Consider the following 25,227-nt stretch of genomic DNA (forward strand, 5'->3'; position numbering starts at 1 on the left):
ATATGTTTATTGACACAATACCAAAGTTTCCTATTAATACTCATATTAGGTGCTTTCTATGTGACACCGGCACCAGTAGAGTCAACAAGTAGCAGGTGAGAGAGGGAGTGGAACTGAAGGAAGTGGTTGTGTGCCAGGTGAAAGGTTAGAGTATAATAGAGAGACAGAATTAGTTGTCTTAATATTGAGGAGACACTTAGCTACCCCAGTAGGACAAGAAAGGAGAGGAAGATGGGTAAGATTTAAAGAGAGAGAGTTAGAGAGATTGTCTGAGTGAGAGAGATAAATAGATGGTGTCACAGATGTATTGGGGGCCTACCCATAGGGTACAGTGTGAAGGAGGTATAAGTAGTACAGAGAGGATAGAGGGGAATGTTCCATAAGAGTGTGAGGGGAGGTATTTAGAGATGAGAAATATACGACTGTAGCAAGTGAAGGCAAGATAAATTGGAGTGACTGAAAGGGGAGCATGGTAGATATGCAAGGACATTGAGAGAGTATAGATACGCACATGAGAAAGAGTGGGCCTGCAGCTGGTGGTAGGGATACTGGGAAGATAGATTGTGGGGGAGTTTTGAGAGCCCTGTGAGACTCAACATCTGAAGATCATCTCTCAACACTTTGTCCTATGTCTTCTTGGGTCTACCCCATCCATAGATTCTCTCCACAATTAGAGATTGCAATTCTTTATGCAGTTGTCCTTTTCCATATGCATCATACAATCGTACTTCTTGCACACTACATCTGATGCCATGTATAGCCAATTTTTCTCTTAACTCATTTACACTGTCATTCATGCACACTGATATTACCTATCCTGTGAAGTAGGCTGACTTCATTTCTTTCAAGTCTTTGCATATCCTCTGTAGTCACAGTCAATGTTTCACTGCCCTGTAGTATAGATGTTTGTACACATACAATCTGCCTTTCACTGAGAGAGAGGCCCTTTGTAACCAACAAAAGTAGTAGCTCTCTTAACTTTGCCTAGCCCATTCTTATTCTAGCAACAATTCTTTCAGAGCATTCTCCTCCACTACTAACTTGGTCACCTAGGTAGTGGAAGTTATCCACTACTTATAAGAATCTCCTTCAACATTTGAGGAAGTCTATTTTCTGTACATTTTTAGTGTTTATTGTACCTGCACATTTGCCACACACAAAGGCTACTTTCTCTGTTAACTCTCCAGTGATAACACTGCACCTCTTAAGTGTCAATAACTTACACTGGGTACTCTGAATGTAATTTCTACCTACACCTTTTCTAAATATTGTGCAGGGCCATTTCCTGAAGGGGTTAGTCATTTGACTGTTCTCCTACTTACTAAGACTTTGGTCTTTGCTAAATTAACACTAAGCCCCTTTGATTACAGACCTTGCTCCCACACCTGAAATTTCTTCTCTAGTTCTGGTAGTGATTCAGCTATAAGAACAAGACAATTAGTATAAAGGAGCTCGAAGAACAGCCAGTCTTAAATTCCTCTGTTATGGCCTGAAGGGCTATGATAAACAAAAGAGAGCTGAGAACTGTTCCTTGGTAAACTCCTTCCTGTACACTAAATGTATTGCTATACTCATTGCCAACTTTCACCTTACTGGCAGTATCCATGTACATGGCTTGTACAGCTCTCACCAACTGCTCCTCTAACCCTAATTTCCACATTGACCACCAAATAAGGGATTGGGGTACCTTGTCAAATGCTTCTTCTTGGCTAAATGCTTCTCCTGCAGTTGCTTTACTAGGAAGATAGCATCATAGTGCTTCTCCCTACCACAAAACTAAACTGCATTTCATCTAGGCTAACTCACTTCCAAATTAATTGAGTTATGACCCTTTCTGTAACTTTCATCACCTGGCACAGCAATCTGATACTTGTTTCAGGTGTCACCTTTCAGTCTAAAGTATCACCTTTAACTCTGTAGCAGCTGATTATAATGCTGCTACACAAATCATTGGGTATGACTCCCTCATGGACAACCTGATTAACTATATGGGTGACTAAGCCATATCCCACTCTGCCAGATATTTTTAAGCATCTCAGCAGTGATTCTTGATGGGTCAGGGACTTTCCCTCTCTTCATATCCTTAATTGCTTTATCTATCAAGCTACTGTTGATTCAGATTGCTGGTCCGTTTGTTACGTCCACGTTAAGCAGACCCCCCTTCCCCCCATGCATTCTCTACATTTAGCAGCCTTTCATAGTGGCACTTCCAAGCATTTTTATTTGCAGAATCACTAACTGCAAGTGAACCATCATCCATGTAAACACGCTTCTCTCTTACAACATCACAATTTTCCCTGACACACTGTCTTGCAATCTGAAATACCTTCAAGTCTCTAGGCATGAGCCCTAGAACATTGGAAAACTTCCTTCTTTTTGCTTCTCCCATAGCTAAATATACCTATCTCCCAGCTTCCCTTCTAGCTACCTGATATAGTTCCCTGCTACCACTACTCTTCTGATCCTTCAAGGATTCTGTTTCTTTGCTTTAATATAAGTTTCATCCTACATTTAATTTACCATCATTCATCCACTTCACACTTTCTGCATCTACCAGAAAAAGAGGGTGTGGTATAAACCATTGCTTATGCAAAGATAAAAGAGCACTGATATTTAACCCACTGGTAAGTACACTTGTTCATATTTCCAATGCAAGCATGCTAGCTGAGCTTTTTCATATTGTGATACTGTTGCTACTAGTGAGCTTATGTTGATGGGAGGGAAACAAGAGAGGGGGGAGAGAGCTTTCTGTACAGGTTTTCAGTATAGAAAATAGGCTTTCAGAAGAAAGACTTCCAGTATAGTTGGTGAGGGGAAAAATGGAGGGCATGAACAACCAAGACACATGGCTGCACTGTGGCAGAGACATAGGAACAGAGAAAACGAAACAAAAAAAGTGAGCTGGTCCATCATAACAGAATTAATTAACTTGAATAATATTTAACACTTAAATACATAAAACTATAATATATACATTTATATAAATATATTGCACATTTAATACATATATATATATATATATATATATATATATATATATATATATATACATACATAATTTTGTAGTGATAACATATAATAACAAATAATATATATAACAGAATATACACAACTTTACTACAGGTTATGATAACTGGGCTTGCAAACAGTATCAAAAAGACCAATTCATGTGCCAACCCACACATAGAAAACTTTAAATTGAACAACTGACAAACAACAACAGCCCCTCCATGCTGTAGAGAGACTCACCTACCTTGAGAGTTCACTATGAAGGAGTTTTGTCAGATGATAAAGTGAATGTGATGGTAAAAATCAGCTCTACCTTTGGATATCTTTGTCACAAGGTTTGGGAAGACCTAGTTTGACTATAACTACAAAACTTGACATACAGTACACTATGTGCTTTCCTAAGTAGATTCCAGCAGTGATAGAGTGGACATGTAGCAAGCGTTCCTCACTCCAAACTCCGTAAACAGACCTTCTTTGGTAAATTAGCAGTTGACTCTTGATCACATGGTGGCCCAAAGAGGAGATAAAAAAACATTTTCAAGACAACCTTGAAAAAGTGTGCCACTGTAAAAGAAATACATGGTTACCCAGTCTGAGGGAAGAGCAGGAAAATGAGAGAGAGAGAGTGGAAGACAGCAAGAGTGCAAGAAAGCAGGAGAGATATGGTGGCAGAGTGTTGGGCATACTCACTCACAAGGGATGGGGGATCAGATATAAATGGGATGGTTGAGTAAAAGTAGAGAGAGAGAGAGATGGTGGCAAGTACCAGGGCATACCCTTGAGGGATGGAGAAAATAATACAAACAGCAGGACATTGTCAAAGAAGCATCAGTAGAGGGTAGGGGAAAAGAATGTAGTGAGTGGTGAGAATCTAAGTATATAGAGAGGGTGGAGGCTATCAGACAGCAATGATATAGTGAACAGGGCCATAAGGACAGAATAGAGGAGTAAGAGGTAAGCAAAGTACATGAAAGAAGCAATGTGAGAAAGAGAAGTAATGGAAAATGGATATTAGATGATGATAGCTGAGACGATGATGATGACAATGATGATGATGACAATGATGATGATCTTTATCTTTTATCTTTTGTTTGTTTCAGTCTGTAAGCTGTGGTTATGTTGCAACACCACCAATGGTGCTGCTACACTTTTACCAATTCTCCTTCTTTAGCTGGCATTTGGTGAATAAGGGAGTTCAAAGTTGTTGCACTCAGTTGTATTTCTTATCCATGAAAGTCTACACAATAGACAACTCAGTTGCATTTTGAACACATTCTACATCCACATCATGTAGGCCTCTTAACTCTTTTGGCCATAGGCCCTTGAATCATAATCTATTGCAGTATCTGATCTTAAATCTGGATGGCAAAGATAGTGTCTAAGGCACTATGCAGTGCCTTATTTAAATTCTAAATTTTAGTGCAACACCTTCCAGGATCTTCCATACATTTTTTATCGCGTGACCTGTAAGTATTTCATTAAGCATGCATAATATACAACAAAGTATATTAAACACTTTTATAAGCCAATATTGTGTTCCACTGTGTTAGCAGTGTTATTACATCACTTGTTAGGGTTATCTCTATAATTTCTATAGAAATTATAGCCATCACTGATTTTATTATGTTTTGTATCAGAGATGTCTGATGTAAACAACAGCACTGAGATCGAAGATGAAAAATGGGTAATGGGCGTACATGACATACTGCAGGTGTTTTCACTCCTTCATCAGCACCCATCCAACCCATTAATCATCCATGAACTCATTGCTTAAATAGCCACTAAGTATAGCAGTGTAGCATTATTGGATATACCAATTTTATACATTAAACAATTCCTGAAGCATAACGAAATACCGTGTCTCAACATGTCATTAACATTTACATACCAGCTTCCAAGAATGTGTTTATCATGTAAAATTTTAATGGGTTAGATGAGAGCTGATGAAAGAGCAAAAACTCCTGAAATATAGCATATATGCCATTACCTATTTTTTATTTTCAATCTCGTCGTTGTTTACATCAGGCATCTTGGATATGAAACATCATAACAAATACAGTGCTGGTTATAATTTCTTTATTGCATATCCTGGGAGTAGAGTCATAACTCTTTCAGCTTTTCCCAGTAGCTGATCTGGATTGCTTCAAGTCCCATAATAGTTTTGCACTATGTGGTGTCAACAATCTGATAGTTGAAGACAAAAGGCCTCCAGAAGATCATCATGGTTTTTGTTCTGAAAGTTCTTAGAAAAAATCTGGCCAGCTGTCTACATTTCATTTCCATCTTAATATTATGCATATGGAAAGATGCATCATTACTCACATGGCCAGGTCATGTACTGATTGTTACTCTGGGATGGCAATCTCTCCTGATGTATTATTTTGCATGCTGCTAGTGAAGGACTTTGAACTTTTTAGCATTAAATCACATATTATTTTCTTCAATGTTGCAAGCGAGTAGCATCTCTAGGATACTTTTTTATCATCCTGATACTTTTTTATCATCAGCATAGCTAGTGAGGGTAACTGTCTGTATTGCTGAGGTTAAGTATGTGAGAGCCAGCAATGAACAGCAGTAACTCCAAGATAGTACTTCATGGGATTCCACTCACTATCATTGTTCTAAGGAGATATCTGACTTCTATTTTTTAAAAAGGTCATGCAACCACTCCCATCGTTTTCTGACTATGCTGAGATCATGCAGTTTGTGACATATTACTTCATAATCAACTTTATTGAAGGCTTTTGTAAAGTTGAGATATATCACATCAACATTTGAATGGCTAAACAACTGTTTTAATACCCAATCATAATATTGGAGAACAGCTTCCTACTGGAAACCATGTTGGGTGTTAGTTAGCAAGTTATTTTTTTGAAAGAAAATGATTAGTTTCCTTAACAATACATTCCATGACTTTACTTGTATCTGAGGTCAGAGCAAGTAGACACAATGTTTAACATCTCCCCTGCTTCTTCCTTATAAATGGCATATTATACCTTTGTTTAACTTGCTTGAAAGCTTTCTACTTGTATAGAAGCTCTGGAAGAGAAACTGCAGCAGTTTAGCTAGGGATCTTTTACACATTTTTAAAAAGATTGCTGGGAATTCAAAAGAGCCAGTAGGCTAACTTCATCAATTGCTAGTATTATATTTTTTGCTTGAATGAGAATCACCTGAAGAAAGTTCAGAGAGTGGTTGCCTATGTTGATAACAAAAGCTTCAATTTCAGAGTGAATGGCTGATTGCATGGTGCCTGTATATAAACAGAAATGCTACATGGTTGTGAAACTTGGGCTTTAAATGCAGAAGACATATTAAAACTAGAAAGAAACGAATCTAGCATGTTCCACTAGATGCACAATATTGTATACATGTATAACCAAGTGCAAATGTATTGAGAGAAAAATTGGGTATCAGAGGCTTCAGTTGTGGTGTGCTAGAGAGAAGACTGTATTGGTAAGGTCATGCGATGCAGATGGATGACAACAACTTATAAAGAAATGATGGTCACTTATCGACCAGTCAGTCTGACATCCATCCTCTGCAAAGTCACGGAGACCATCATCAAGAAATCTCTCATGAGCCATCTCCTTACTTCAAATGCTATATCCGACTCGCAACATAGATTCCTACCCCAAAGATCTTGCCTAACCAATCTTCCCCTTCTTGAAAAGTGGATTACAAGGAGCATGGATGAAAAAGACACAGTGGACGTGGTATTTTTGGATTTCACAAAGGCATTTGACTCTGTTAATCACCGACTTCTCTTGCGCAAACTTTAAGCATATAAGATTCACCCATTGGTGACGTCCAGGCCTCAAATCTATATCTCCAGAAAGACATTCAGTGTCTGGAATGGGTTCAGCACTTAGCCACCTGAATGGTCACGGGTTTGTCTAAGCTTACATATGACGAACGTCTCCAACAGCTGGTATTACCTTCACTCGAACGACGGAGGATGTGGGGAGATCTCATCCTGGCTTTCAACATCTTCAATGGGAATGTAAACCTACCATTTGTGGAGTTTTTCAACCCTGCACCAGATAGGGGTCTTTGTGGGCATGATCGCAAACTCTATCCCCAGTAATTTTGACTCAACAGGCAGAAAGCCACATTCTCTGTCCATATCGCAGCCCCATAGAACAAGCTACCACAAGATGTCATTCAACTGCCCACCACTCCAGTGTTCAAAGAGGCTCTGGACAACTGTGGTGACTATGTATAAAACTGTATATAACAATAATTGTTTGTTTTTTTGGGGGGGCTATTTTTTGTTTTTTTTACATGGCTTAATCACATCATGCTTGTCTCCTGCCAATAAATTTTGATTTGATTTAAAATGTGGATGGAACCTATGGAAGAGGAAAGACTCAGGAAATTGAGGAACCAACTAGGGAAGAATGATTACAGGAAATAGAGCCACATGGAGGAGATTACAAAAGGCCAAGAATATTGGTGATTTGCTAAACTCAAGAAGACCCATCCATCTCAGTAAAAACAAGGCCCTAAAAGCATATCATTCAAACTGTCTTGGTCAAGTTTCTCTCTCACAACTCATCTTCCCCAGTATTACTTTTCTGACTATGGCACTATTCACTCAGCTGTTATAATTATATGAGTGACGAACAGCATGTATTTCATCCCCCACCTCTTGTGCTGCCAATTATATCACTCCCCATGGAACCACTTCCTTTTGCAATCTCAATATCATCCCCTTCTACCATATGTCCCACTAAGAGTCCTTTTACACTACCCTCCTTATCCCCTTTAGCCACTCCCAAATTCAACTCATCTGTGCTGCCAACTATTACATCTCTAACCCAATCCTATTTCTTCCACCTACCCTCCAAAACTGAAATTCACCACTGACCATTCAGTCTCTGATCACCCAGCATAAAGTCATCCCCTCTCAATATTACACACCCACTCAGTTGAGAGATCTTGGCTTCTGAGTTACTTGGTGATCTCAGTAATACCAGTGTCACAAAAATAGCAGCCAAAGAAACAATGCCAAAGCAGACACTGGATTTCAATGCAATCCTCAGGCTCATCTGAACATGGTGAACCATCCAGCCCCTGCCATATGGAAGATGAACACTAAACAACAACGATGATGATGATAATATACATATACATTTTTATACATTGATATAATATTTTTATTGATATTTAGCAGAAGTAACAGAGGAACTCAAGAGAAATAAAGACAGATAAAAAGAAAATCTTGTGCATGTCACCACACATGCACACACACACATATACGCATACACATACCAAAACAGCCCCATAAATTTTGCACATATACACTCTCTCTCTCATATATATATATATTATATATATATATATATATATATATATATATATATATATATATATATATATATATATGAGAAATTTGTGGAGGTTTTTTGGGTGTGTGTATGTGAGTGAGTATATGTGAGTGAGATTGTGTGTGCATGTGTGATAACACATTCAAGATTTCTTTCTTTTTATCTATCTTTTATTTCTTTACTTATTTATCTATGTATTTGCTTATTGAATGACATAACAGGCAAACTATTTGAATTATCCACATGACATTATTATGATTCATTCTGGAACAATCTAGAGAGAAATATATTTATCAACAGCTATATAAATACACAGATTGAAAACTTGTGACTAGTTAAAGTGTCAATGCACGAAATTCTTGGACCTTGAGTCAGTTTTTTCTGATAAATATTAATAAAAATATACTTATACTCATATTTTGAGTTCTACTTTTCCTGTTTGCATCAACATACCTATGTTAATATAATATATATATGAAGAATGAGCAAAAACAAGAGAAAATCACAAGAGGCATAAGTTTTCACAATGGTGTTATTAATCTAATGCTTGAAAGGAAAGGAAATAGGTCTTTGACGTTTCAGACATTAGTCCTTCATCAAAAAAAAAAGGAGGATAGGTGGTGGAAAGGAGGAAAGAAAAGTGAAAAGTTTAGGGGCCAAGTGAGAATGCAGTTCTATTGGAACGACTTAGGGAGAGAGGAAGAAGCAGGATATTGTGTGTATGTAAGGAGATAGGATAAAGGGAGGTGAGTGAATGGAGTAGTGCAAGAGTGGGATGTGAAAGTGCTATAGGTAGAGGGAGACATGGGAAAAAATTGGGGTGAGGTTGGGGGCAATGAAGAAAACAATGCTGTAGGTGAGAAAGAAATATATAATAAATAAAAACAGGTACAAGATCAGAGGAAAAATTACAAAGTCAATAAAAAGTGGGAAAAATGTATGTAAAATATAAAGGATGATGTCAAAAGAAAGAGAGGATTAAAAAAGGATGGTTAAGAAAAATATCTACAGCAAGTAGAGAGAAATCAGTGCAGAGATAAATTAGAAAGGACAATTTCAAAAGGGTGCAGGGCGGATTGTAAAAAGGACATAAAAAAATTATTGCTATTAAAAAAGGACTGTACAAAAAATTTGTGAGAAATGTTATTTTACACGAGTAAAATGAAAGTAGGTGAAAGCATTGATGAAATCCAAAAGAGATTGTAAAGTTCAAATAATCCACTGTTACAGAAAAGTACAAGAATAGTTCAAGGATTGGTTAGTAGAATATGTGAGAAGAAATTCAAGGAACCTGGGATGAATTGTATAAAGGAGGCAAAAATATGTGCTGCTAGGCCATGGGTCAGTAGTAAAATGACAGATTTTGGTAGTAGTTAGGTGAAGAGTAATGCAAGAGAAGATAATACATAGTGTGTTAGTATGTTTCTATATGCATTTGTGTGTTTGTATGTAGGGCATGCATGTGTTTATCGTTTTCATTGTGCATGCATGTGTATATGTGTGTGTACAAGAGCAAGCTGAAAGAACAGTGGTGGTTAAAGAAGAGTCAGTAATCAAACAAGGAGTGGTGGGTGGAAGGATGGTGGGTGTGAGAGAAAGTAGGTGGGTGCATGGGTGGATATGAGTATATTTGTGTGTGGGAGGTGTTTGGGGGCAGGGCTGTGTTGTGGTGTAGGCATATAAAAACAGTGTGCATAAGGTGGAGTATGGGTGTGAATATATGTCTTTATGTATGGTGGAGGTGGAGGCATGTTGGGAAGTGTATGTGTATGGTGGAATGCGAGTGTAAGCTATTGTGTATGAGTAGGGTGGATATATAGAGGTAGGTGTGTATGTATAGGTGGAGTGTGAGGATAAGCTTAAATGAGTGTGAGGGGACATATACATGAATAGAAGGCAGGCATGTGAGTAATTTGTTCCTATCATATTTATAGATTACTATAGAAATGTTGTCAATACCAAGAACCTTCTCTGATTTTGTCTCATAGATGGCAGTTACTAACTTCTCCATACTCAGCAGAAGACCTAAATAGGTATTATCCAGAATTTGTGGGATACAATCTAGAGCTTGAAATGAAATCGTTGAGGGCTGGCTTAATAGCTCATTAAAATGTTTCCATCAGCATTTCCTGATGTCACTCTTCTTGGTGTACAGATATGAGCTGTCTTTATGCCTCATTGGAATGTTTCCACCTTTCTGACGATTGTACACTTCTGTCAGACTTCCATAGAAGCCCTTCACATTATGAAGGTCAGCAAGGGTCTGCATTTCCTTTGCCTTATCATTTCACAGTAATTATTTCAGATACTGCAGTTACTTTTGTAGAAAGGTATTTGCATATTTGAGTCAGCTTGTAGTTTAGGGGTTTTCTTATCCACTGAGGACTGTTCGATGGCAACTTCCTCTTTCAGTTAGCAGCAGTTCCATTTTTACATAATTTTTGTCAAGCCAACTCACATACTTGCATTTGGTGAGGCTAAAGGAATCAGCAGATGCTTTTAGGTTGCCTTACATAGATGGTACAGTATCAGTTGGTGGAATATCAAGTAGCATTTATATCTGCCCTCCTGTCTCACCCTAACCAACTATATTGGAAGTCTTTCTTCAGTTGGTGGAGTATCAGGTAGCATTTATATTTGGTTGGTCATATTCACTGCAAGTATATATTACACCTCAGAGTTTTTGGACTGCACTTTTGCATAGTTCTGCTGAGCAGAAATGCACTTCCGTCTCACAAATAAATTACATGTGGTACATATCATATAGGATCAATGAGGCGGTCAGCTCATCTCATGTACAGCTTCTATCTGCAGTGCTGTCACAGTAGATAAGTACCTAGTTCAATAAATACCATTACTTTGACTATGGATAATCCCAGCTGTAAAACCACTTCACAGTAAGTTAGAAAAAAATGTCACAGCCACATCATATTTGGTATGTAATTTAAATCTGAATTGTCCACTAAAACTAAGACTACTTTTCCAAAAATAACCTACAGCTCAATCCTATGTCTGGTAATCCTTCCCCATTCTTGCCTTATAATCCCCAAGGGTATCTTATACTATTCATTTGTCACTGTAGAAGCATAGATACTAAAAACAGTCACAATTCTATCTCTAGTTAATGCTAGTCTCATCTTTATTAGAGTATTAGATATGACAAAAGAAACAACTCCAGCTTGCTGACAAGTATGTTTATGATATCTAGGCCAATATTAGCTTCACTTCACATGACATGCTCCTTTCCAAGTGAAAAGAAGCTGCAGTTTTGTTTATGTAGCTTACACTGTCCACTCAAAATTTGCAGACATTTCAGGAGTCAAAGATCAGCTTGATTTTTTTTTTTCTTTTTCACAATCACACAAAAGAAGAAACTACTGGATGTGGTTTCCCATTCAGTTTGAATTATACTCTTATTATCAAGACATCCTAGGATTGGGCTGGTAATGCAATCCCTAAGTAGGGCTGCTGGTGATTTGAGCAGTATCTTTGGCAGATGTTACTCTTCTACATACCCCTATTCATCACACTCAAAATTCCAATGAGTAGATTTCTGGTTAGCATCTTCCAGCTTCTCAAACCTGCTACTTTTGCCATTTATCCATTTCTATTGTGCTTTTCTTTTTCTTCTCATACACTATGCTTTCATTACTGTTTTAGATGCCCATTTAGCCAGAGGGGAAGCAGATAAGAAAAGATTTGCCAATGTTCTGCGCCGTGAGGACCAAAGACTCGAGGTATTTCGTGTTGCAAGACAGTGTCGGAGAGAGAATAGTGATGTTGTAGGAGAGAAATGTGTTCGCATGGATGATGGTACGCTTGCACTAAATGAGGATGCAAAGAAAGAGGTCTGGAGATGCCACTACGATAGATTGCTTAATAAAGAGAATGAATGGGAGGAAGAGAGCCTGCCGTATGTCGACCCAATAGAGGGACCAGCTATCCAAGTTGATAGTACCAGGGTAGATAAAGCAATTAAGAGTATGAAGACCGGGAAAGCCCCCGGCCCATCAGGAATCACTGCAGAGATGCTCAAAATATCTGGCAGTGTTGGCTATAGCCTAGTCACCTGTATTACGAACCAGGTGATACACGAAGGAGTCATACCAAATGACTGGTGTAGCAGCATCATAGTCAACTGCTACAAAGGTAAAGGTGACGCTTTAGATACAAATAATTACAGAGGCATCAAGCTGTTAGATCAGGTTATGAAAGTTACAGAGAGGGTCATAGCCCAACTAATTAGGGAGCGAATCAATTTAGATGAGATGCAGTTTGGGTTCGTGCCAGGTAAAAGCACTACTGATGCCTTATTTCTAGTGAGACAGCTGCAGGAGAAATACCTAGCTAAGGATAAACCTCTGTACCTGGCTTTCGTTGACATGGAGAAAGCCTTTGACAGGGTCCCCCGATCCCTTATCTGGTGGTCAATGAGGAAACTTGGGATAGAAGAATGGTTAGTGAGAGCTGTGCGAGCCATGTACAGAGATGCTGCCAGTAAGGTGAGTGTTGGAAATGAGTACAGCAATGAATTCCGGGTAGAGGTAGGGGTCCACCAAGGTTCCGTCCTCAGCCCCCTCTTATTTATCATAGTCCTCCAGGCAATCACAGAGGAGTTCAAGACAGGTTGCCCCTGGGAGCTCCTCTATGCTGATGACCTTGCCCTAATTGCGGAGTCATTATCAGAACTAGAGGAGAAGTTTCAGGTGTGGAAGCAAGGTCTAGAATTGAAGGGCCTTAGAGTCAACCTAGCTAAAACCAAAATCCTAATAAGTAGGAAGGTAGATAAAACACAAACCCCTTCAGGTAGATGGCCCTGCTCAGTATGTAGAAAAGGAGTAGGTAGTAACTCTATAAGATGTACCCGGTGCAAGCTATGGACACATAAGAGGTGCAGCAACATCAAAGGCAGGTTAACTAGCAAGTTAGTTTTTGTTTGTGGCAGATGTTCAGGTGCAATAAAGACTGTAAGCAAACAGGAAACAACTTCTATCTCATTCCAGGGTGAAAAACTAGAGGTAGTCGATAGCTTCCGCTATCTGGGCGACCAAGTTAGTAGTGGGGGTGGGTGCGCTGAAAGTGTAGCTGCTAGAATAAGAATAGCCTGGGCAAAGTTTAGAGAGCTCTTACCCCTGCTGGCGACAAAGGGACTCTCACTCAGAGTAAAAGGCAGACTGTATGACGCATGTGTATGAACAGCCATGCTACATGGCAGTGAAACATGGGCTGTAACTGCTGAGGACATACGTAAGCTCGCAAGGAATGAAGCCAGTATGCTCCGTTGGATGTGTAATGTCAATGTGAATACCCGTCAGAGTGTAAGTATCTTGAGAGAAAAGCTGAACATTAGAAGCATCAGTTGTGGTGTGCAAGAGAGATGATTGCGCTGGTATGGACATGTGGTGAGAATGGATGAGGATAGCTGCGTGAAAAAGTGCCACACCCTAACAGTTGAGGGAACCCGTGGAAGAGGTAGGCCCAGGAAGACCTGGGCTGAGGTGGTGAGGCAAGACCTTCATACATTGGGCCTCACCGAGGCGATGACTACTGACCGAGACCTTTGGAAATGTGCTGTGTGTGAGAAGACCCGGCAAACCAAGTAAGATCCTTGCCAGTGCCCCTGGACTGGCTCTTGTGCGGGTGGCACATGAGATGCACCATTTTGAGCGTGGCCGTTGCCAGTACCGCCTGACTGGCTCCCGTAGGATTTTCGAGTGAGATCGTTGCCAGTGCCCCTGGACTGGCTTCTGCGGGTGGCACATAAAAGATACCATTTCGAGCGTGGCCGTTTTCGTGCGGGTGACACGTAAAAGCACCCACTACACTCTCTGAGTGGTTGGCGTTAGGAAGGGCATCCAGCTGTAGAAACTCTGCCAAATTAGATTGGAGCCTGGTGTTGCCATCCGGTTTCACCAGTCCTCAGTCAAATCGTCCAACCCATGCTAGCATGGAAAGCGGACGTTAAACAGTGATGATGATGATGATGATGATGTAATCACAAACAGATGTAAACACCCTCACAGTTCTCATGACCATGGCTTGGTAAAACATCAAAGATGTGACAGCTTTAGGGAGAAAATTTGTATATGAAAGGTTTAAAATGTTGAAAACTTGCAAATAGAGTTAAATCCCACATCTTTCATTATACCCTACTTGATGATGGTCCATATTTTTCTTGAACCAAAGAAATAACATGGGTGCAAATAAACTATCATTGTTTTCACCCCAAAATCATATTACACATTAATCAATCTCTATCTCTCTCTCTCTCTCTCTCTCTCTCTCTCTCTCCCTCTCTCTCTCTCTCCCTCTCTCTCTCTCTCTCTCTCTCTCTCTCTCTCTCTCTCTCTGTATGTGTGTTGAATGATTGAATGTCTCTGACACAGAAACTGTATTAAACCGTATTAGTATTGGTTGAAGTATTCATCTGGCCGGCTCACCACCAGTTTTAACACACTTTAACTCAATTTGTTGGACCCATTCAAATTTGGCTTTAGTGATTTGTCAACTGGAGTGGTTGTAACATCCCACACATTCCAAGTCAGGTAGTGAAGGCTATGCTAAAAAATGGACTTCACCAATGAGATGTGGACTCTGTAATCAACACAGCAGGCTACCCATCTAGAAAGAAGTAACTCTGAATAAACATTGATGCAGAGCAGAAAAAACTCTTTAGTCTTGCTGCATCATCATCATCATCATCGTCATCGTCGTCGTTGTCATCATCGTCGTTTAACGTCTGCTTTCCATGCTCGCATGGGTTGGGTGGTTTGACTAAGGACTGGCAAGCCAGGTGGCTGCACCAGACTCCAATCTGATCTGGCAAGGTTCTACAGCTGGATACCCTTCCTAACACCAACCACTCTGAGAGTGTAATGAGTGCTTTTTACACACAACTGGCATGAGAGCCAATCAGGTGGCACTGGCATTGGCCACACTCCTATGGTGCATTTTACGTGTCACTAGCACAGGTGCCATTCAGGTAGTACTGGCATTGGCCATGACAGCGATTTTACTTGACTCAATAGGTCTCCTCAAGAACAGCACATTGCCTGACAACTGAAGGAAACTCTTAAATGGACTGGTTATGCAACACTGGCATAGGCCATAGATACTATCTCATTTAGCTTGCCAGGTCACCCCAAGCACAGCATATCTCCAAAGGTCTTGGTCACTTGTCAATGCCTCAGAGAGGCCCAACATTCAAAGGTCATACTTCACCACCTCATCCCAGGTCTTCCTGGGTCTATCTCTTCCACAGGTTCCTTCCACTTCTTTACACAGCTGTCCTCATCCATGCGTAACACATGACAATACCAGCACAATCGTCTCTCTCTTGCACAGCACGCCTGATGCTTCTTATGTTCAACTTTTCTCTCAAGGCACTTACACTCTGTCGTGTATGCACACTGACATTACACATCCACTAGACCTTGCTTCCACACCTGAAACCTCTCCTCTTGATCCGGTAGTAACTCAGCTATTAGAGCAAGGTCATCTGCATAGAGGAGCTCCCAGGAGCAGCCTGTCTCGAATTCCTCTGTTATTGCCTAGAAGACTATGATGAATAAGAGGGGGCTGACGACTGATCCTTGATGGACCCCCAACTCCTACCTGAAATTCTAGTTTCCACATTAACCACCAGATAACGGATTGGGGGACCCTGTCAAAGGCTTTCTCCATGTCAATGGAAACCAAGTAAAGAAGTTTATATTTGGCTAGGAATTTCTCCTGCAGCTGTCTTACCAGAAATATAGCATCAGTGGTGCTTCTCCCTGGCACAAAGCCAAACTGCATCTCATCTAAACTAACTTTCTCCCTAATTAGTTGGGCTCTGACCCTCTCTATGACTGATCCAACAATTTGATACTTCTGTAATTATTCATATCTAATGCATCACCTTTACCTTTGTAGTAGTTGACTATGGTGCTGCTACATCAGTCATTGGGTATGACTCCTTCATGTATCACCTTGTTGACTATATGAATGACTAGACTTTAGCTTACACCACCAGATATTTTAAGCATCTCTGCAGTGATTCCTGATGGGCCAAAGGCTTTGCCCAACTCCATGCCCTTAATTGTTTTATCTACCTGGGTACTGTCATTTCGGATAGCTGGTCCCTCTGTTGGGTCAACATTTGGAAGATTCTCTTTCTCCCATTCATTCTCTTCATTTAGCAACCATTCATAGTGGCATCTCCAAGTCTCTCACTTTGCAGCATCATTAAATGCAAGTGCACCATCATCCATGCGAACACATTTCTCTCCTATGACATCACAATATTCTCTCACACTGTCTTTTCTCCTCTGGCTAAGTAAACCTGTCTCCTAGCTTCCCTTCTAATGATCTGATGTAGTTCCCTGCTATTACCACACTTCCAGTCCTTCCATACCTGTTTCTTTTCCTTAATAGCCCTGTTATCTACATTGTTCCACCACTACATTACCTTAGGTCGAGAGGGGACTTTGCACCATCAACAGATCTGATCAATAGCCCTCAACAGATTATTCCATAGGAACCTCCAGTTGTCCTCCACGTTATGGGATGCTACATCCTCCTCTTTTTCGTCAGAAGCTTCAAGTAATACCTCTCTAAATCTCTGTCCATTCACAGGATCTTTAAGCTTCCAGACACTTCTTTTCCACGTTGGTTGTCTTCTGGGCAGCCATTTAGCCCTCATCCTGAAGTCACTAACTACTAACCTATGTTGTGGGGTACCTTCTTCACCAGGGAAGGTCTTGGCATTTATAAGTAGCCATCTTTCCCGTTTCCTGGCAAGAATGTAGTCAATTGGACAAGAGTGTCCACCAGACTAGGAGGTGAACAGGTGACTGGCAGGATTCTTGAAGCTAGTATTTACAGATCATAAGATCATTTGCATCACAGAACTCCAGTAGCCTGGTTCTCTCCTCATTATGGGAGCCAAATCTGTAGCCACCATGTACACCATGGAAGCTTCCTGGATGTTGTCCAACATGCCCATTGAAGTTGCCCGCCATTTGTCGATGAGGTAGTCTGCAAGAGGGTGTCATAAAAACAGTCTCTCTGTTCATCAGTGTTCCCTGCCCAAAAAATTTCATACCTATGTTCTTTGCCTGTCAAGAACCTAGTAGAACTTCCTCTCCACCTTACTTCTTGGATGCAGCACAGATCTACATGTCTCTGTTCAAGCATCTCAACAATCTCACCAGACCTACCTTTCAATGTGCCAACATTAAGTGTGCCAACTCTAAGGGTGTGGAAAGTGTGACCCTGTGACGCATCATGCATCTGAAAAGAAAACTTGCATTTGGCAGACCTCGTAGATATACAATAGCCTTCAACCTGTATACACTATACCATCATTTTATGTGCTACACAATTACTACATTCCTTAGGAGATAAACACTAGGTAGGGGTGAGGGCAGCGTTCCGTATAGTGGGCCATTGGAAGTGCTCAGGAGAAAGACATTTGGTAGTGGAAAGAGGATAAAGACTTCCAGTATAAGTGGTGACAGTGGGAGGGGAGAGCACACTGTGAAATGGCGAAAGCACTCTGGCTGCCAATGTGAAAGATAAAGAGCACTACACTTTTGCATTTTTAACCATAGTTATAGCTGTAACCCATGGTACATGGGTTACTGTGACAAAATTAGATAAATAAATGAATAACAATAATAAATGAGTGTGAAAATGAAGATGAGGGAGAATTGGATAGAACATAGGGTTTAGGGTTTCTTAAGTGTACTATAACATATGGCATGGAACAGACGAAAACTGTGTGGGTACATCGATAAATAAGTAATCATAGTTTGCACTGTAGATGAGGTTTTTAGATGTGTGCTAGGTTGGAAAGAAAAAGTTGCTTATCTGAACATCTTCTGACTTCCACTTCATGAGACTGCCAGTGATGCAATAAAATGTACCAGTACACATTATGAATGAATGGCTCGCATCTGTAATTTCCAACATTGCAACAGGAATAGCATCACTCATCAACAATCATTCAAGCTCAAGACAGGATACTCGTGATTCTAGCCAGTACTAATTTAAGCCACCTTGGATGGTCATTATACTTATGAAGGGACTTCCTTCACCTAGGTCTCACTGGGTCAGTTGAAAGGTAAATCCAGTATATCAAAGAAAGATGACTGGATACATGAGTTGCCAAAAACAATCAGCAATTCTAAACTAAAAAGGTTTATTTGGGCTCCACTTCATTACTGGCTTGATAAATAGCTGTTGATATTTTGCTAATTTCATCTACTTTGTAATTAGATGTTGCTTTTTGTCCTTATGTTCTCCACACCAGGGAGCAACCTAAGCCTTGCCAGCTTAGTTACTGTCAATCCCACCAATGAAACATGAACTGCTGGTTTTCATGATTACCAATAGTAAATAATTTTTGACACAAAATTCACACTATAAGACAAGAAAGTTGGCTTGCTTTTGTTGTTGCTCAGTATGCCAGATGATATATGCCACAAGTTACATGTATGCATGTATGCACATATGTATGCATGTATGCATACATGTATACATGAATGCATACATGAATGACTGCAATCCAATGACTAAAATAAAACAAGAACAAGAACAAAAGAATAATACCAAACTATACATGAGATAAGCTTGACAATCCCTTATGATAAAGCTTATGCTACCTGAGCTTATTCATTCAATTCTTCAACAATTACAAAATCCTCCATACATAACAAAATAAGCTGAACAAAAAACTGGATTGAATATTTTGAAACTACTACACAGTATCAAATGTTGCTTGAATGAATGAGCAATAGCATCTTAACATAAACTTCTTCACTACCACTACCATAATTCAAACCACTACTATCACAACAATTATTATCATCCAACATCTATTACACTGGCCAACAAAATTTTTGCTGCATTGATACCAACAACTGGTATTACGTAATTTGAGTATGCTGAATTCAAATATGAAGTTAGTTGCTCTGTAAGCCCTAGATTTTTTTTCCAAATTTTGAATATTTCCAAGATATGATGTAATCTATCTGATAATTTTCTAATTATGCTATCTTCAAACTAGGTGGAAAAGAACAAATATCTATGCATTAAGATTCTAACTTTATTCATATATCTGAGTTAGTACACCACAATAAGAATTGGGCTATAAAAAAATATTTCTTATTCTGATGCTGAATAAAATAAATGTTATCATGTACCAGTTTTTTTCACCATCTGCTTTTCAGTTGAAAATATATATTATATACAAATGATAGGTGTGGCTGTGTGCTAAGAAGCTTGCTTCCCAACCACATGGTTCTGGGTTCAGTCCCATTGCATGGCACCTTGGGCAAGTGTCTTCTACTGTAGCTTTAGGCCAACCAAAGCCTTGTAAGTGGATTTAGTAGACGGTATCTGAAAGAAGTCTGTCATATCTGTGTGATTTTGTGTCTGTGTCTGTCCCCCAATCACCACTTGACAACCAGTGTTGGTGTGTTTATGTCCCCATAACTTAGCAGTTCAGCAAAACAGACCAATAGAATAAGTGTTAGGTTTAAGAAAAAAAAAAGTTCTGGGATCAATTTGTTCAACTAAAATCCTTCAAGGTGGTGCTCTAGCTTGGCTACAGTCAAATGACTGAAACAAGTAAAAGAATAAAACAATAGTTGAGAAACTGATTAGGATGAAAGATAAAACACAAATAGATCTTATTCAGACAAGAATGTTCACTTGGAGCTCTTGTATTTGTAGACTTTCTCAGGGAATTCTTGTTTAATGCTCCAGCAGTAGTCTGCCATTATGCTTTTATCCCATCACCCTTGATAAAGCACTTCCATGGTCCTGAGGTCCTGGTGGAAGTGCTCCCTTTGTTCATCATTTACATATCCAAGGTTTTCGGGGAATTGATCAAGGTGGCTAAACAGGAGATGGAGTTTAACATATATGTTACACCCAAGATCATGGAAAGCTGACAACATATTATTGACAAGAATTTCATAATCATCTGCTCTTCTGTTTCCAAGAGAATTTTTATGACTGTTACAAATGGCAGCCATGCTGTTCTTTCCTTGTCAGTCATCTTTCTGACAAATTCCTCATCACTTACAAGGACATGAATCTGAGGTCTGTCAAACACACCTGATTTGATCTTCTCAAATGATTAACCAAGAAATGCAGAGACTATATGTTAAAAACATTCACCATCAGTATTCAATGCTTTAGTGATTTGCTTCATCAAGCCCAGCTTCATATGGAGTGGTGAAAAAATATTTGGCATACCTGCTTCCAGAGTCTCACAAATGAACCACTTCTGAATCCAGTGTTTCTCTTCATTTCAGCTGTCCCACATGCAGAGATAGCAGGAATACTCTGTCAAACCTTTTGATTGACCAAGGAGGAAATTGAACCATTTTCAAATCTACACAAATGGTCCAGTTGTGCTCATGATATTTTTGTTGGTCAATAACTATTTTTATGTCATTGTATTTCTTCTTCAAAACACACTGAGTGACCAAATGGAACAGCTCCATAAACATTGCCATTGTGTAGAACACATTTCAGGCTGCACTTAGGACTATCTAGAAATAGTTGCCAGTCAGTTGAACTGTACAAAGGGATTCCTAATTCCTGAAGAAGACCGAGTTTATCATGGCAGTAAACAAAATGTTTCTCTTCTGAAAAAAATGACACAAAAATCTGGTCTTGTTTTCAAAAATAAGAATCTTTTGAGCTTGGCCAAGTAGATAATTTTCTTGCAGACTGGACTCTAAAACTTCAACTGCAGTCTTGGAGAGTCCCAAATCATGCACTAAATCATTCAGTTCTGTTTGGTTAAACTGTTGAGGAGTTGATTTTTCAGTACCATAAGAGAGGTCTTGGAATTTTGAAGTAATTTGTTGATCTTCTTTATCATCCTCATACTCTTGTTCATTAGCTTTGTCTTCAGAAGAGGTAAATTCAAGGAAAACTGGATGGGATAAGATATTTTACACCTATTTTTCTTGCTGATGCTTTTGTGTTGCTCATACAAAAATAACAGTCACTTGTGCAGTCTCTGAACTCTTACCAAACCAAAGGACCTCCAAACAGCAGGGCCTTTCATTTCCCTTTACATCAGTGATGAAGCATTTCCTAACAGTTATGATACACAACATGATGGACACATTTTTTGTCATGGTCGCCAAGGAAAATTCCAGAATAAGCATTATAAGCCCATCTCATAAACAATGTGATATTGTGCCGTTGACCAATAAGTGTGAAGGAGCCACAGACATAGCAAAAGCCATCAGGATTATGCACACACCTATGTCTATTTGAAGAAGCCATAATCAGACCTGAAAAAACCCAATTTTCAATTCATCGTAAGTAGGATGTATGCATTTCATTATGTCAAATTGAACTATAAATGTATGAAAAGTTAATCTTCAAAATGCCAGAAAACTAGAGCATGGAATGCAAAACTGATTATAGATTTGAAATTAGCACAAAAAAGACAGAATCAGTAAAAACAAAATCTCATGTGATAGAAAATTAAAACAAAATTGTTGTCCAGTGTTATCCCTTATCTAGTGTTATAGGTCATGTGCTGGATATCAACAGACACGTCTAAAAACACCTGCTCTATCATCATCATCATCATCATTTAACGTCCATGCTGGCATGGGTTGGACGGTTTGACTGGGCTGGCATGCTGGAAGGCTACACCAGGATCCAGTCTGATTTGGCATGGTTTTCTATGGCTGGGTGCCTTTCCTAATGCCAACCACTCTGAGAGTGTAATGGGGGCTTTTACATGTCACTGTATCGGTGCCACTTGCATGATACTGGTATCTAACATGACTGCGATTTTGCTCAGATTGATGGGTCTTCTTCTCAAGCACGACATAATGCCAAAGGTCTTGGTCATCGCTTCCATGAGACTCAATGCTTGAAAGGAACTCAGCTACCTTACGTCTGTGAGGCCCGTTCAAAAGGAACTCAGCCACCTTGCTTCCGTGAGGCCCAACACTCAAAAGGAACTCAGCCACTTTGCCTTCATGTGGCCCAGGATCTCAGCCACTTTGTCTCCATGTGGCCCAGAAGCTCAGCCACCTCGCCTCTGTGAGGCCCAACACTCAAAAGAAACTCGACCACTTTGCCTCCATGAAGCCTAATGCTCAAAAAGAACTCAGTCATTTTGCCTCTGTCAGGCCCAACACTCGAAAGGTACTCAGCCATTTTGCCTCTGTGAGTCCTGAGATTCAAAGGTTGATTTTTGCTTTTTTATATGCCACCAGCAGAGGTGCACTTGACTTGACAGGTCCTCTTAAGCAGAGCACATCGCCAAAGGTCCCGGTCATTGCCTCTGTGAGGCTCAAAGTTCAAAGGTCATGTTTCACCATCTCATCCCATGTCTTCCTGGGTCTACCTCTACTACAGGTCCCCTCCACAGTTACAGATCGACACTCTTTACACAACTGTCCTCGTTCATATGCATCACATGACCATACCAGCGCAGTCATCTCTCTTGCACACCACATCTAATGCCTTTTATGCCTAACTTTTCTCTCAAGATTTTTACACTCTGTCAAACATGCATACTGACATTGCACATCCAGCGAAGCATACTGGCTTCATTACTCTAAAGCCTACGCATGTCCTCAGCTGTCATAGCCGACATTTCACTGCCATGTAGCATAGCTGTTTGCACACAGGCATCAAACAATCTGCCTTTCACTCTGAGAGAGAGGCCCTTTGTTGCCAGCAGGGGTAGGAGCTCTCTGAACTTTGCCCAGCTTAATCTTATTCTCACAGCCATGCTCTTGAAACAACCACCTCCACTACTAACCTGGTCACTTAGATACTGGAAGTTATTTGCACCCCTGGCAGTTGATGGAATCTATTTTCTGCACATGTTCAGCATTTATTATGCCTGTGCACCTTCCACATACAAAAGTTAGTTTCTCTATTAACCTTCCTTTGATGTTGCTGCACCTTTTATGTGTCCAAAGCTTACACTGGGTGCGTTTTATGGAGTTTCTACCCATACCTTTTCTACAGATTGAGCAGGGCCAGCTACCTGAGGGGATTTGTGATTTGTCTGCCTTCCTACTTACTAAGACTTTGGCTTTTGTTAGGTTAACTCTAAGGCCCTTTGACTGTAGGCCTTGTTTCCTTACCTGGAACTGCTTCTCTATAAGAGCAAGGTCATCAGCATAGAGGTGCACCCAGGGGCAGCGTGTCTTGAATTCCTCCATTATTGCCTGGAAGACTGATGAACAAGAGGAGGCTGAGCACCAAACCTTGGTGAACCACTACTTGAACCCTGAATTCTTCACTGTACTAGTTGCCAACCCTCACCTTACTGGTAGTGTCACCGTACAAGGTTTGTACAGCTCTCACCAAACACTCATCTATCCCTAGTTTCCGTATTGACCACCAGATAAAGGATCAGAGCTTCCTCCAAGTCAACAAAAGCAGAGTACAGAAATTTATATTTGCTTAGGTATTTCTCCTGAAGTTGCCTTACCAGAAATATAGCATCAGTGGTGCTTCTACTTGGCACAAAGCCAAACTGCATCTCATCTAGACTAATTCTCTCCATGATTAGTTGGGCTATGACTCTCTCCACAACTTTCATCATCTGATCCAACAATTTGATACCTCTGTAATTATTTCTATCTAAGGCATCACCTTTACCTTTGTAGCAGTTGACTATGGTGCTGCTACACCAGTCATTGGGTATGACTCCTTCATGAACCACCTGATTTACAATATGGGTAACTAGACCATAACCCACACCGCCAAATATTTTAAGCATCTCAGCAATGACTCCTGATGGGTCAGGGGCTTTCCCTGTCTTCATATCCTTAATTGCTTTATCTACTGGAGTATTGTCAATTCGGATAGCTGGTCCCTCAGTTGGGTCAACATTTGGCAAACTTTCTTCATTTTCTTCATTCTCCATGTTCAGCAGTCTTTCATAATGGCACCACCAAGCCTCTTTCTCTGCAGACTCATTAAAAGCAAGTGCACCATCATCCATGCGAACACATTTCTCTCCTATGACATCACAATTTTCTTTCACCCACTGTCTTGCAACCCCAAATACTTCAGTTCGCTGGTCCTCACAGAATTGAACATAGGCAAACTGTTCTATTATTGAAATATACATACACTAGTGCGTGCGTGCGTGCGTGCGTGCGTGCGTGCGTGCGTGCGTGCGTGCGTGCGTGCGCATATTTCAGGTTGAGAACTTCAATGTAACTTTTAGATTCTTGCAGGAAACAGTATTCAGGTAAAATCATATCATTAATGTTTAAACAAGTTATTGAAAATAAAACACCAGGCTTGATAACAAGCAGTAAATATAAAAGCAAATATACAGTTCTGCTTACTTGTTTCCATCAGCAAATACAAAAGGGATACAAAAATCTGTTAGGAACTGTTCAATAAAATGTAACAAAGTAGCAAATCTGCAAAAGAAAACAGAATAGAATAGAAGAGAAGAGAAGAGAACAGAACAGAATAGAATAGAACAGAGAGAGAGAGAGAGAGAGAGAGAGAGAGAGAGAGAGAGAAAGAAAGAAAGAAAGAAAGAAAGAAAGAAAGAAAGAAAGAAAGAAAGAAAGAAGGAAGGAAGGAAGGGATAAATAAATAAATGAATGAACAGACAAATAGAGACATGGACATACATATAGACTTAACATACCTAGACAAAGAGGCATTCATATACAGGTAGATGAATATTATATGTGGAATTATTTAATAATTCTCATAATACTAAACTGTGATTTGACGACAAATTTTTCATGAAGCAACATCTTTTTTCCATCAGCTGGATTAAGTGGTCATCAGAGACACAGTAAATACTTGCATTGGAAAAGAACGCATGATCCATGGCTATTATTTCTGTAATTTATCTCTTTTATAATATCATCCA

General features: G+C 39.8%; 1 protein-coding gene across 14 annotated transcripts in view; it reads right to left on the reverse strand.

Moving 5' to 3' along the window:
- Positions 1–25,227, reverse strand: part of LOC106869551 (IQ domain-containing protein H) — a 637,089-nt gene that overhangs the window by 267,240 nt on the left and 344,622 nt on the right. For all 14 annotated transcript variants that reach the window (XM_089360920.1, XM_089360916.1, XM_052972131.2 and 11 more), the window contains one exon: positions 24,683–24,760. In XM_089360920.1, coding sequence (XP_089217046.1) covers positions 24,683–24,760 — 78 coding nt within the window. The remainder of the gene's footprint in view (positions 1–24,682; positions 24,761–25,227) is intronic.

This window comes from Octopus bimaculoides, chromosome 12, assembly GCF_046866305.1.
Source record: "Octopus bimaculoides isolate indiv1 chromosome 12, ASM4686630v1, whole genome shotgun sequence".
Lineage (NCBI taxonomy): Eukaryota > Metazoa > Mollusca > Cephalopoda > Octopoda > Octopodidae > Octopus > Octopus bimaculoides.